This window comes from Molossus molossus, unplaced genomic scaffold (assembly GCF_014108415.1).
Source record: "Molossus molossus isolate mMolMol1 unplaced genomic scaffold, mMolMol1.p scaffold_m16_p_28, whole genome shotgun sequence".
Lineage (NCBI taxonomy): Eukaryota > Metazoa > Chordata > Mammalia > Chiroptera > Molossidae > Molossus > Molossus molossus.
The window spans coordinates 1,408,752-1,423,939 of NW_023425364.1; the positions used below are offsets into that span (position 1 = coordinate 1,408,752).

The window sequence follows — 15,188 nt, forward strand, 5'->3', positions numbered from 1 at the left end:
AAAATTCTCATAACATAAAATTAACCATTTCAAAGAGAACAATTCAGTGGCATTTAGCACATTCACAATGCTATGCAACCAGCATCTCCATCTAGTTCTAGAACATTTATTTCATCACCCCAAAAATAGAATCCTGATCCCCTCAGCAGGCACTCTCATTCTCCCTCCCCCAGAACGTTGACAAATACTAATATGCTTTCTGTTTCTATAAATTTACCTATTCTGGGTATTTCATATAAATAAACTCATACAGTATGTGACCCTGTGTCTGATTCTTTCACTTTATATCATGTTTTTGAGGTTCAATCATGTTGTAACATGTCTCAGTACTTCACTCCCTTCTATAACTGAATAATATTGCAATATATGGATATACCACCATTTGTATCCATGCATCCATCAATGGACACTTGGGTTGTTGCTATGTTTTGGCTACCGTGAATAGTGCTGTTATGAGTGTATGCATAAAAGCATTTGTTTTATGTTCTGGGAAAGAAAACCTTCAAAGCATAAGATTAAAACTAAAAACTGTAAAGGGAAATATTAAGATTTAACTGCATTCATATTTAAAGTTACCATATGATAAAGAGAAATGAGCATACATAAAAGTTAAAAGACAAGTGACACCCTAAGAGAAAATACCTGCAATATATGGCAGGTGACAGATTAATATCTAGGACAGAAGTCAGCAAACTAACGCTCACCGGCCAAATCCTGAAAACTGCCTCGCTTTGTAAATAAAGTTTTACTGGAAACAGCCATTTCCCATTAGTTTATGTATTGTCTACAACAGCTTTTGCACTATAAAGGCAAGGTTGCAAGGTTTCCACAAAGACTGTGTGACCTACAAGGCTAAAACATTTACTATCTGGCCTTATATAGAAAAAGCTTGTGGACCCCTGACCTAGAGTATATACAGAATGCTCCTACAAATCAATGAGGGTAGAGGTAGGTGGAGGAAACTAACCCAATAAAAAAAATACAGGCAAATAGTAACTGGCAATGCACAAAAGAAATAAAACATTAAATAAATATTATAAAAAAGGGGTTAACCTCACTGGTAATTATGGAAAATATTAAAGAATGAAGTAATTTGATAATACCAATCCTGGCAATGGTATGACACAGCCATTTCAGAAAGGCAATTTGGTGCCCTGGCCAGTTTTGCTCAGTGGTTAGAGCATCAACCCTCGGATCAAAGAGTCTCAGGTTCAATTCCAGTCAAGGGCACATACTTCGGTTGCAGTTTGGTCCTCAGCCCGGAGGCAGCCAATCGGTGTGTCTCTCACACATCGATGTTTCTCTTTCTCTCTTTCTTTTTCTCTCTTTCTCTCTCCCACTCTATCTGAAGATAAGTGGAAAAATATCCTCAAGTGAGGATTTAAAAAAAAAAAGAAGAAAGGCAATTTGGTGATATCTATTTTAAAAAATGTAATGCGCTTGATGTCAACACAATCGTTTTTTTAAGTATTTGCCCCCGGAGAAATACTTGCATTCATGCAATCACACATATACCCAAAAGCATTTAGAAAGCTATTCCCTGAAGCATTCGCTGTTTATAACAGCAGAATCCAGAAGTAACCTTGCAGTCCATCAATATTGTGAAACTATCACACACACCTAATTGTACACTATACAAAATGATTGTGGTGGGTTTTTTTTATCCTTACCCGAGGATATTTTTATTTATTTATTTTTTTGATATTTTGTTCAGATAGAGTGGGAGGGAGAGAGAGAGAGAGAAACATTGACGTGAAAGAGACACATCAAGTGGTTGCCACCCACATGACCCAACCAGGGCCGGGGACAAACCGCAACCGAGGTACATGCCCTTAGCGGGAACCGAACCCAGGTCTCTCCAGACCGCAGGCCAACTCTCTAACCGCTGAGCCAAACCGGCCAGGGCGATTCTGGTATTTTTATATTTAATACCATGAAAAGAGTTTTAAGACATGTTGCTAACCAGAAAAAAAATATGTTGCAAATATGTACAAACAGAATAGGCTGAAAAAGGCTTTAACTGTGTATTTGAGTCCATATGTATGCAGGAAACGCATAGAAGTGAAGGACCACCACTACCCTGTGAACGAGGGCTGGGACTGGAGGATGCCATGACAAGTAATAAAGGGCTGTTGCTTATTACTTATGGGGGATCACCCTGAATTCCAGTGGTGAGGAAAGACTGAGGAACTCCTCTGCCCCAAGCCAGCAATCAAAGGTCCCCTAGTGGGATACCCAAAGCCTGCTCTCCAAGGAACCTTCTGTAACATAACCATCCTTGAGGTGATTCTCCTCACATGTTTATGGGATGGCCACTGCAGACCCTTAAAATGAGTAGGGGAAAGAAGCGTAGATGAAGAATCCTAGCTGTGTCCCTGCACTGGGAAAGCTGCTCCCTTCTCTGGGGTTTGTTCTTCTCATGGTTAAAAATAGTTTAGCTGATCTTAAGTCTCATCCAGGTCTGATGCTACCATGCTATCCCTGTAAGAGATTTCCGTACCTCTCTGGGGGGAAAAACAAACAAAACCGACAGCTGTGGAAATAAGCTCAAAGCAGAAGGCTGAGAGAAATGTCTGCCCCTGACATGATGACACCCCAGGGTAAGGGCTAACCTCACTGCCTCACTGATCTCAGTGTCCTCACCTCTGAAAGAGGGGGTGGCGCAATCATCCTGATCTACCTTCCAGCCTGGATGGTCTAAAATAAGCGCAGGGCGGGGAAGGGAGCAGGAAGCAGGGACTTGGGGGAGAGTGATGGGAACCAATTGGCTGAGGTTTTCTCTAAAGGAGCCATGAGGATGACGGTAAGAAGCTGGGGAATGGGGGTGGCGCCGGACGCAGCAGTGAAGGCTGTTGGCAACAGCCCTGAGTCTCCCTCCTTTCAAGAGCAGTTTCTTCCTGAAAGATCCCAGGAGGTCGAAGGCTGACCTCATCTCTCCCAGTACAAATAATCCCACTCATTATTTCAGAAACTACCCTTCCAGTTGTGCCCTGAAAGACTCAGGCCTGTTCTGAAACCTAGAATTCAACCCAGAATACAGTGAAAGAGAAAAGTAACTTTAAATGTGTGACCCCACTCCTTTGAATCAAATTAATAATCAACAGATTAAAGTAAATTTTAACACATTCTATTCAAGTATACAGATTCCATTCTAGTTTATCTAAGCTTAAGAATCAGAAAACAGGCCCTATGAGATATAAGTCCCCAATTTACCAATTTTGGCAGTTACCTGGCATAACCAGAAGCTCTCTCAGAACAACCCTTATCAAGCTCAGGAACTTCCTAAAATCAAGTTTACTATTCTGTACGTGGGTTTTGTTTGTTTGTTTTTAAAACTGGAAGAAAAAAAAAATCTAGTAAGATATCCCTTGCTTATCACAACAGCCTGGTGAGTGAGGTAAGCCAGGATTCTCTTCTCCCAGTTTATAGAAAAGGAAATGAACTACACAGAAGCAAGGGGACTTGCGAGTTCAAGGTCATGCAGCGGAAAGTGACAGCCAAGACTAGAACTGAGGTCTCCTGACTGCGAGTCCAGGGCGCTCACCACTACATACTGCTTCCCAGGAAAGGCATCCAGTTGAGAAGTGGGCTTCTCCTTCAAGAGCCCAACCCGTGGCAGAACACCTCAGGGACTGGGCCTTCCCAAGCTGACCTGGGCCTCCTACCCTAACAATCCCAACTTTGCAGCCTTCAGCATTTGAGCATCTGGTTTTACAGGAAAGGAGAGTTCCCCTGGCGGTGGGGCACCTGCCCTGGGAGGAAGGCTGTGTCCCAGGCCACAACTCCTGCCCTGCCACCCAACTCTTGACTCCCCTCAGCCACACAAACGCGGCAAACCCCAGGAGCACTTAAGCAGCATTACAAAGAGCCCGGCGGACTTCAAGCAGTGTCTTCCTTCCAAGGGGTTCTTCTGAAAAAGTAGGGGATGAACTAGGTCTCCCAAGAATGAATGTGAAAGGAGCTCCCTTGGTCTCCTTCAAGGGCAGGACAGGAAGCTGTGAAGAGGATGGAGGCTGGGGGGGGGGGGGCAGACACACCCCCAGGGGATGCAGACAAGGCTGGCCGGGAAATCCAAGAAACCTGGAGTCCCAGAGCCTCCCAGGACTCCAGAGGACCCGGGACGGACCCAGGACACCGGGAGCTCAGCCAGCGGGGACCACAGCCCAGCTCCTGGGGAGCTGTTACCAACACAAACCCCCACCTCCTAAATCGCTCCCGGGATGGGGCCCAGGGCTCGGTATTCGCAGACGCTGTGGCTCGGGGCCGGTGTGGGACCTAACGCACTACCGTCCTAAACCCTTCGCTTGACAGACAGCAAGGAGAAGGGGACAACTTTCCCCAGGACCCCTCAAGCCTTGCCCAGCTCCTTGAGAGCGGGGCGGGAAGGAGCCCCCAGCCCTACCACCAACAGAAGGCCCTCCAGCTGGGGCTCCAGAGGACGGCCGTCCTCCCAGACTTCAGGACCCCAACCTCCCTGCAGTCACCGGCAGTGACAAAGGTACAGGAACGGGCAGGCCGGTCTGACACGACGGACAGGCACGGCCCCGCCGGTCGTACTCCCACTCTGGGTGGACAGTCTGAGTCCAGTCCTACGACAGACTGGGGGGGGGGGTCCCGAAATCCTCGGCGCTTTGTTCGTCCTAAGAAAAACCAGGCATTTTTTGAGTCAACCGAAAAGCATGAATCACACGGAGGGCTCCGGAACGGAGAGGATGTTATTTTTCGGCATACTTGAGGATTTTCCCTTTGTCCCGAGCCCATCAATCCACTTCTCGCCCTCCCCCAACTCCGTCCTCACACCCCCGGGACCCACGCACATTCTCCTGCCCCCCTTTCGTTTTCTCGGGAGCCTCCAGGCTCCCACCCCGCCCGCCCCGGGGACAGAAGCCGCGCGCCCCGCACCTCCGGCCGGCGGGGTCGCCGGGCGGCGGCCGCTGCGCGCGGGCCGCGGTCTCGTCCCCGCGCCGCCCGCACCCCCGGCCGCTCACCTGCGTCAGGTCCTCGTCGTTGAGCAGATGCGACTCGCGCGGCTTGAAGCAGTTCTGACACTTGCTCTTGTTGAAGATGTTGGCCTGGAATTTCCGGCACGGGTTCTCCTTGGCCGCCGACATGGTCGGCGCGGCGGCGAGGCCCGACGGCCCGGCCCGGCTCCGCGGCGGGCGGCGGCGGGGCGCAGGCCGGGCTCAGCGCGGGCGCCGCGGCATCGCCGGGCCGCGGACGCAGGCCGGAGCGCGCCCCCGGCGGGCAGGGCGGCCTGGCGGCGCCGGGATGCGGGCCGGGCCTTGCTCGGATGTCGGCGCCGGCTGCACGGCGCGCCGGGCCCCGCGCCCGCGCCTCACAGAGCGCTCGGTCCCCGCCGCCCGGCCGAACAGCCACCGCCCGGCCGTCGCGGGCCCATGGACGCGGCCTCCGGGGTCCGCTGCCTCCTCGCGCGAGGGCCGCCCCTCAGCAACCGGTCGCTGCGGGTCCCGCGGTCGGTCCCGCCGCCGCCACTGCCCCGGCGCCCAGCGTTCGCAGCAAATGGTAGCGGAGCGCCTCGCGCACTCTCGGGGCGGGGCCGCTGGGGGGCGGGCGGGGGAGGAGGAAGCACGAGGGGCCGCGCGCGGGGCGGGGCCGCGCCCCGCCACGATCGGCGGCCCTGCCGACCAATGGCAGCGGCGATCTTCGGCTAACAAAGAAACCCCTCGGCCAATGGGAGCCAGGGGCGGGGACCCAGGGCGGCCGGGCGCAAGGTACCTTGTGCAGGCGCGGAAGGTGGGGCGCCGGGCGGGACGCTCAGGTTTGGTGGACGGGTGCCGAGGCCGGGTCCTGACAGCTGCAGGGGCGGGGCGGGACCGACCTCCGGCGGGCGGCCCGCCGCCAGCCTCAGTTCCCACGTCGCCTTCCCGAGCGCACGTGGGCAGAGGCGCCGCCGGGACGCCGCTAGTTGGCCACCTACTGTGTGCCACTCTACCCCCTCCATCGTGCAAATCCCGGGCAGCATTCCCAGTGCTTCACGTGCACTCGAGGTTCACAGCCGCTCCGTTATCGTCCCCATTTTACACACAGGCAAACGGAGGCGCAGAGAAGTTAAAAAAGGGGAGGTAGGCTTCCAGAGGGTGACTAAGGGACGATGCCAGCCTCCTGGAGCCGTCTATGAAGGGAGATTAGTAAAGGCTGACTACCCAGACACCAAACGGGATTCTTGCCCCCACGGTGTGCTGGGGCTGAGGCTCAGACGCCCGAATTAACTTGGTGCACCTGGAGACGAGGGTAAAGGCGGCACAGGCGGAAGATTGAGGAGTCCAGAGAGAGCTTTGGTAAAATAGGAGTCCTTCAAGGAGGTAGGGAAATTGAAGCAGATGGTGAGAGGTTGAGGAGGAAGGAAGGAGCAGGGCGGATGAGGCTAAAAGGATTCATGAGGCCAGATTCCCTCAGGGCCTTGGAGTCCAAGCTCGGGCATGTAAATGTCATCCTGCTAGCAGCCAGGAGCCAACTATGGGAGTCTTTAAACAGGGGGAGTGAGCTAACCCAGCGCTCACGGAGGAGGTGACATTGAAACATGTGTTGGTAGTGGCCCGACAGCAGCTGTTGCTTAGGGAATGGCAAGTTTCTAGAAGTAGCAAATGCTTCCAGAGCTGTGTACTTTTCCACTGATCATCTGGTGACTATCCTAGGGAGGTAGATTTCAATGGAGTAAGAAAATACTTTCCTGCAAAGGGAACTACAGGAAGGGGGATCCAAGTCCTGGGCAGCCTGAGGGAGAAAGTACAGCTCTACCCCTCACAGGTCTGTGGCCTTGGGTGAATCCCTTCACCTGCCTGCTGCCTCCGTGGCATCATCTACACAACTGGCATGATTGGGTGGTGGTTGTGAGCAATTACACGACATACTGCTGTAAAATACTGAGCCTAATGTGGCAAACTGTTAATTTGTGAATGGAGACAAAGGGTGTTTATTGTACCATTATTGCAACTTTACTGTTGGTTTAAGTTTTTGCAAAATAAGTGAGGAGGTGAGGGGCTGGGAAACAGACAATTCTTGCTTGTGTAGAATACCCAGAAACTGATACCAATGGTTGCCTCTGGGGAGGGGAGCTGGGTGGTTGGGAGGTGACCTACTTTTAATTTTCACTGTAAGCCCTTTTGTTCCCTTTGGATTTGGTATTGTGTGAATGTACACGTGTTTTAAAATAATTTTTTAAAGTCCTATCCATGCCTCAAGGCCTACTCAGTGATCACTTCCCTTAAGAAAACGCCTGGCATGTTCTGCTCACGTCAGTGGATACATCCGGCACTTGCCCTGAGCAGGAGGGCTCCGCAGCTGGAGGTACACAGAAGCCTTTGACTCCAGCCTGCCTCACACTTGAACAAGTGGAAAAACAGGGGGCAGACAAATTCAATGTGGGGTGTTGTGGAGATCCATACAAGGGCACCCCCATGCATATGCAGATTCAAGGATGACTCCTTGGAGGGGGCAGTGCCTGGGCTGAGTCGAGCTGAGTAAGACCCAGCCAGGAGGAGGCAGAGAGGAGACATTCCAGACAGAAGGAGCTCAAGGTAGAAGCGCAGTGCCTTACAAGCAGTGGTTGTGTCCGTGAACACAAGCACCTGGGTATTCCTGGGTAGTTCAGAAAGAGGAGAATTAACAAGCAGGATGATTGGGAGGATTAAATAGGTGGTGCATGGGGAGGGTTAGCATATGCATACGAATATCTATTATGACAGGTTAGAGCTCAGCCTCTTCAGGGAGATAGGTGGTGTTGTTGTATAATCATCTTTTTTTTTTTTTATCCTCACCCGAGGACCTTTTTTTTTTTTTTTGGATTTATCTTCAGATAGAGTGGGAAGGAGAGAGGGAGGAAAAGAGAGACAGAAACATCGTGTGAGAGAGACACATCTACTGGTTGCCACCCACACAATCCCAACCGGGGGCCGGGGACAAATTGCAACTGAGGTAAATGCCCTTAACGGCAACTGATCCCGGGTCTCTCTGGACGGCGGGTCAGTGCTCCAACCGCTGAGCCAAACAGGCCAGGGCACACAATTATCATTTTATCTCCATTTTACAGAAAACACATATGAGGCTCAGAGTATTTAAAGAACTTGCCTGTGCTCAGAATATAGACCCTCTAAGTGAGGCTTCAAGCCCACACAAGCAGGCACCAGAGTTGCCTGGGCAATGGAGAACCACAAATGCAATAATTTTTTTTTTTTATCCTCATCCGAGGACATTTTTCCTTTTTTTTTTTTTTTTTTTCAGATAGTGTGGGAGGGAGAGAGAGGAAGAGAGAGAGAGAAACATCGACGTGAAAGGGATACATCGAGTGGCTGCCACTCGCACGACCAACCAGGGCCGGGGACAAACCGCAACCGAGGTACGCGCCCTTAGCGGGAACCGAACCTGGGACTCTCTGGACCACAGACTGACGCTCTAACCGCTGAGCCAAACCAGCCAGGGCCACAAGCGCAATTTTTTAGATAAAAATAAGGGCTGTTGGTCTGGAGAACGAATCAGAGGCAGAAGACTGGAAACGTGATTGATCAGGGAACTACAATAGCCCAGAGAGTAGAGAAGGTAGGGATCAGTGGGAGAAGAAAATTATGAGTTTGAGAAATAATTAGGAGCTGGAATAAGTGTATTTAACCTTTCACCGCACTACTTTCCAAAACTTGACTAGACTGTGAGCATTATGAGGGCAGGACTGGATCCAGTTTCTGCCACGGGGTAGTGCCAGTTCAGTGCCTGGCACAGGGTAGGTACTCAGAAAAGCACACGGTAACTGGATAAATGAGAACGTACTGTTCTTTTATTGTATCTCCCACCCAGATGATAAAACCCATGCAAACAGGCTCTGTGTTTTGTAGTCGTGGGTTCCATTTCCAGGGGTGTAGAACAGCACTGTGGACAGGGGGCAAAGAGTGTAAACATGTAAGCATTCACTGGGCTGTACACTTTATTGTATACACTCTATGTGTAACATACATCTCAAAGAAATAATACAGAAACGCAAAGGCCTCTCCAGTGGGCCCCAAATGCACCTGTGGGAAGCTGCTGTGGGAAGTGTCCTTGCATCCTGTGAGGGACAGAGTTAAGTTGTAGCTTAACCGCTGTTCTGCGGGTTGACTGCGCCCAGCTGAGCAGTTCTGCGCGTCTTGCTTGGGGTTCCGTCAAGCGAGTGCAATCAAGGGGTGACATTCACACACACAGGAGCACCCACTCTCACATGAAGCTAGAGAACCCCCCACACATACATAGGCACACACCCCAAAAGGTAGCCACTATCTGATCTCCATCATCACCCTGGTTCCTGATTGATCTGTCCTCCTGCACACAAGGACTCCAAATCCTCACAGTTTGGTCCAACAAGCACTGTTCTGATTGGTCAGAATGGAGCCACTCTGATTGGGTGGTAAAGATGGGCGGGAGGCTCTGATGGCAGTGCAGCTCCAAGTGGACACTGGGAAATTCCGGTCCTGTCAGTTGAAATGCTGTCCCAGGAACTGCTTCACAAGGGCCACCCCAGCTGGCAGGCACTCTTGCAGGCTTTCCCCTGAAGCGTGGCTGGCGTGAAAAGTCTGTTTGGCAGTGGCCGCTAGGCTCTGTTTTTAAATTTGAACCCAGTCATCCACCAGGAGCCCTTCTCAACAGGGACATTGATTCTCAGGGTCAACATAAGCGTATGTTTAACTTAATACGAAACTGCCGAACAGTTCTCCCAACCTGAGAGTTGGCTCACCCCTCACCCTTTCTCTTCTAATGATTGACAGTAAGATTAACCTAGGAGGACATGTAAACTCTACAGAGTCCCAGGGCCCTCCCACTGAGTCTCCAAATCAGTGGGGATTTTTTTGGAGCTCAGGAATCTGGTTTTTTTTTAAATAAGTGTGGCAGGCAGGATTCCTTATCTTTAGGTAAGTTTTAGAAACAGTGAATGGAGTCAAGGTTCTCAAATCCTGGGGGATTTAAAAAATACCTATTTCTGGCCCCCATTCCCAGATATTCTGATTTAATTGGCATTTGGAAAAGCTCCTTGGGAGGGTCTAATGTCCAGCAATTGAAGGGAGAGTGGAGAGGAAAAGGCTTTGAGGTCAGACAGACCTGGGGTAGTCCCAGTAGAGGTCACATCTCAAGTAGCTGTTGCTGCACAGAACTACCCACTCCTGCTGAAAGTTGTGACTTAACCACTGTTCTGCGGGTTGACTGGGCAGCTGAGCAGTTCTGCGAGTCTTGCTTGGGGTTCCATCAAGCGAGTGCAATCAAAGGGTGACAGGCTGAGGTGCCCCTCCTCCTTACTATCTCGGAGGCTCTCCTCCCTCCCCCACCCCACCCCCGGTCTTTCTCTGAAGTGCCTCCTCAGTTCCCCAAAGTGTTACAAGAGGGGGCAAGCAAGCTGCCAGTAGTCTCAGAGGCCTGGGACTAGAACAGCATCACTGCTGCTTCTTACCAGTCAGCACAAGGCTGTCCCCAAGTCACGATGGCAGGGTCTGCACAGGCCGTGAATCCCAGGAGATGTGGTTCTCTGGTTCCATCTTTGAGACGAGCCACCACAAAGAGTTCTACTCCACAGAGTTATTGTGAGGCCTGAATAAGTTAATGTACACGATGTTTCTTGTTTTGTTTTGTTTTTTCCTCACCCGAAGACATTTTTTTTTTTTTTTTAAATCCTCACCTGAGGACATTTTTCCTTTTTTTTTTTTATTCAGATAGAGGGGGAGGGAGAGAGAGAGACAGAAACATCAATGTGAAAGGTACACATCGAGTGGCTGCCACCTGCACGACCAACCAGGGCCAGGGACAAACTGCAACCGAAGTACATGCCCTTAGCGGGAACCGAACCTGGGTCTCTCTGGACCTCAGGCTGACGCTCTAACCGCTGAGCCAAACCAGCCAGGGCAAAGAATTTTCTTTTTTTTTTTTAATTTTTTTATCCTCACCCGAGGATATTTTCCAATTTTTTGTACAGATAGAGTGGGAGGGAGAGAGAGGAAGGAGAGAGAGAGAGAAACATCGACGTGAAGGGACACATCGAGTGGCTGCCACCCGCACGACCAACCAGGGCCGGGGACAAACTGCAACCGAAGTACGCGCCCTTAGCGGGAACCGAACCTGGGTCTCTCTGGACCTCAGGCTGCCGCTCTAACCGCTGAGCCAAACCAGCCAGGGCAAAGAATTTTCTTTTTTTTTTTTAATTTTTTTATCCTCACCCGAGGATATTTTCCAATTTTTTGTACAGATAGAGTGGGAGGGAGAGAGAGGAAGGAGAGAGAGAGAGAAACATCGACGTGAAGGGACACATCGAGTGGCTGCCACCCGCACGACCAACCAGGGCCGGGGACAAACTGCAACCGAAGTACGCGCCCTTAGCGGGAACCGAACCCGGGTCTCTCCGGACCGCAGGCTGACGCTCTAACCGCTGGGCCAAACCGGCCAGGGCCTCACCCGAGGACATTTTTGCATTTATCTTCAGATAGAGCAGGAGGGAGAGAGGGAGGAAGAGAGAGAGAGAAACATCAATGCGAGAAAGACACATTGAGTGGTTGCCACGCATCGACTCCAACCAGGGCCAGGGACAAACTGCAACCGAGGTACTTGCCCTTAGTGGAAACCAGACCCAGGTCTCTCTGGTCCGCAGGCTGACACTCTAACCACTGAGCCAAACTTGCCAGGGTGTTTTTTGTATTTTGTTTTTCTTGTAATATATATATATTTTTTATTATAGAGAGAGAGGAAAGAGAGATAGAAACATCGATGAGAGAAAACATCGGTTGGCTGCCTCCTGCATGCCACCCACTGGGGATCAGGCCCACAACCTGGGCATGTGCCCTGACCAGGAATTGAACCAAACCGATGACCTCTTTTTTTAAATTTTTGTTTATTGATTTTAGAGAGAAAGGGAGGGAGAGGGAGAGAGAGAGAGAAGCATTGATGAGCAAGAACATCAATTGGCTGCCTCCTGCATGACCCCCACTGGGGATCAGGCCCACAACCTGCACATATACCCTGACCAGGAATCGAACCAGCAACCTCTTGGTGCATGGGCCGACGCTCAACCACTGAACCACACCGGCTGGGCTGTACGTGAAGATTTTAGAATGGTATCTGTAACACAGTAAGTGTTTAAAAACTATGTCTATAATACCTATGTTGGGCTTGGCACATTTTTTTCTGTAACGAGCTAGACAGTAAATAGTTTAGGCTGTGCAGGCCATTCCAGCTCTGTCACAGCCACTCAGTCCTGCTGCTGTCACACAGAAACATTCATCGACAACATGCAAATGAATGGGTGTGGTGATGTTCCAATAAAACTTCATTCATAATAACAAGTCGCCATCCCAATTGGGCAGTCTCTCTTGGGTCTCCTCTTTTCCTGTTGCTTGGGCCTTCCTTTCCTGGCCAGGCTCTCAGGAAGGGCAGTGTCCCTGGCCATGGTCTAGCCCGTCAGCCATGGTCTCAGCTCTCAGGGAATCAGTCCCGTGTCCTGCTGGACTCTACTAGGAGCTGTGGATCTGACACGTACGATCTCACTCAACCCAGCTATCACCACTTGACATCACCTCTAGCAGTGCCAAGTAATGCCCGATAGGGGTCCGTAGGACCCTCCTCTCATCTTCTGTCAGTCTCCTCTAAGCCACCCCAAATGAACATGCCCTTTAACTAAAATGGTATCTGTGTTCATCAGTATATGCTTCATGAAGGTACCCTGATTGCCATCCAGGATTAGTATTACTCTCAGTTTTCAGATGAGGAAATTGAGGCACAGAGAGGAAGCTCATTCAAGGTTATAGAATGTAAATGGGAGCCTGCATTCAGACATGGGCGGTATATTTTTATAACCACTGCTCTACACAGCCTCCAACCAAGGACCCTGCACGTCCTGCTGGGCGTGTGGGAAGCCTGAGCCCTGCTCTGAGGCTGAGGTAGCTGCCCTGGGAAGGAAGCAACGTCGGAAGGCCTCAGAGGTACCTTCCACCTGGGCCTCTGTGATGCTTTTCTACGGCAGGCACCAAATGCCAGTAGTCCTAAGAATTACACCAGAAGAGAATGCATGCATTTGACATGTACAGCGCACCAGAAGGGCAATTTAATCGCTCTACTAACATTTTAAATGAGCATGCCGTTTAGCCTAGTGATTGCACGTCTAGAAAGATAGGTTGCACCCGGCTGGTGTGACTCAGTGGTTGAGGTCGACCCACGCACCAAGAGGTTGCTGGTTCGATTCCTGGTCAGTGCACCTGCCCAAGTTGTGGGCCCGATCCCCAGTGGGGGGCGTGCAGGAGGGGGCATGCAGCAGGTGGCCATTTGATGTTCTCTCTCAGTGATGTTTCTGTGTCTCTCTCCTCCCTTCCTCTGTCTCTAAAATCAATAAAGAAAAAAAATTTTTAATTAAAAACTTAAAAAAAAAGAAGAGTTGAATGAGGAAGGAGGGTGCTCTCATCACTCAGCTTTAATAATCATCAACTTATGACAAGTCTCATTGTAGTCACAGCCCCACCCACCTGCCCCCTCCCATATTATCTCGAAGCAAATCTCCAACTCCTATCATTTCTTTCATAAATACTTCAGTGCATGTCTCTAAAAGATAAGGACTATTTTTAAAAAGTAGCCACAATACCACTATCACACCTAAAAAAAACCCACAACAATAATTATTTAACATTATCAAATGTCCAGTATTTTTAATTATCTTATAAAAGCATACATTATTTTTGTAACAAGAAAAAACAAGTCTAAAAGAAAAAGTGTCAATCAGGGTAAATTGGTACAAACTTCCTGGACATTTGTTTAGTGATGCTTATCAAAAGCCTTAAAAATGTGCTTATCTTTTGACCCAGCAATCCCAACCCATGAATTTGTTCTATGAAAACAAAATGAAAAAGGTACACAGACACTGTTCCCCAGAGTGTGCGGTACCTGTCACGGAGAACTGGCTTGGAAAATATTTGTTGAATCTGAAATGGAGATTCTTTGCAGCGTCGTTCGTCAAAGGCAAAGCCAGAGCAACAGAAATGTGTGATATGAGGGTACCGGCTAAATCAATGAAGGCAGATCCATAAAGTGGAATATTGTTCCGTCATTTGAAATCAGTTTGGAATAACACATGTAGATACCTCAAAGGAGGGGCAGCTGACTCCCCCTATCCTGGAGTGCGGCGTGCACTTCATGCTTGGTGTCCAAAGAACGTAGAACAAAAGGGTGGGAAATGGTACTGTCACAAGGTGAAGCCCAGCATATGCTGTCTTACCTTGACATGGGCAGGGATAAATCACGTAGATACCAGACAAGCTCAAATTGAGAGGCATTCTGCAAAATACCCAAGCTGTACTCTTCAAAGCCATCAAGCCCATGTCCTGGATGGCATGGCTCAGTGGTTAGAGTGTCAGCCCTAGCACCAGACATGGGTTGGATTCCAAGTCCAAGCACATACCTGGGTTGCAGGTTCGATCCCCAGCCTAGGTCAGGAGGCAGCCAATCGACACATTGACGTTTTTCTCTCTCTCCCACTCCCTCCCTCCCCCTCTATCTAAAAGTTAATGGAGCCCTGGCCGGTTTGGCTCAGTGGTTAGAGCGTCGGCCTATGGTCCAGAGAGACCTGGGTTCGGTTCCTGCTAAGGGCGCGTACCTCAGTTGCAGTTTGTCCCGGCCCTGGTTGGTCGTGCAGGTGGCAACCACTCAATGTGTCCCTTTCACGTCGATGTTTCTCCCTCTATCTCTCCCTCCCACTCTATCTGAGCAAAAAATAGAAAAATGTCCTCGGGTGAGGATAAAAAAATAAAAAATAAATAAATAAAAATAAAAGTTAATGGAAAAATATTCTCGGGTGAGGAGTATCAAAAAAATAAAAATAAAATTGGAGTCTAAAAATAAGAAAATGATCAAGGCCATGAGAAACAAGGACAGACTCCGAAGCCGTCACGGCCGAGGACTGGGCAAGCACGTCAGACTGAGTGCACGCGGGATCCTGGACGCCGTGCTGGACCGGGAAGAGAAGATCTGGAAGCACCGGCAGCATCCTCATACAGTCTGCAGTTCAGTTACTAATGTTTTACTGATGCTGATTTTTTTTTTTACTTTGGCAGAAGGACCATGGTTATGTGAGACGTTAACATTAGTAGAAGCTACATGGAGAGTATATTGGAACTCTGTGCTCTCTCTGAAGTCACTAAAAAATTTAGTATTGTTTTAAAAACAATGTAGATTTTGTGCCC

The 15,188-nt window shown here is 49.8% G+C and overlaps 1 protein-coding gene across 8 annotated transcripts in view; it reads right to left on the reverse strand.

Annotated features, from left to right (window-relative positions):
- LOC118641334 (myosin phosphatase Rho interacting protein) overlaps positions 1–5,177 on the reverse strand; it is a 156,324-nt gene extending 151,147 nt beyond the window's left edge. For 7 of the 8 annotated variants that reach the window (XM_036278461.1, XM_036278460.1, XM_036278458.1 and 4 more), the window contains exon 1: positions 4,989–5,134. In XM_036278461.1, the coding sequence (XP_036134354.1) occupies positions 4,989–5,111 (123 nt within the window). In that variant the 5' untranslated portion in view covers positions 5,112–5,134. Of the gene's footprint in view, positions 1–4,988 lie in introns of all 8 variants that reach the window. The other variant, XM_036278464.1, reaches the window with a different exon arrangement.
- Between the last annotated feature and the right edge of the window lie 10,011 nt (positions 5,178–15,188).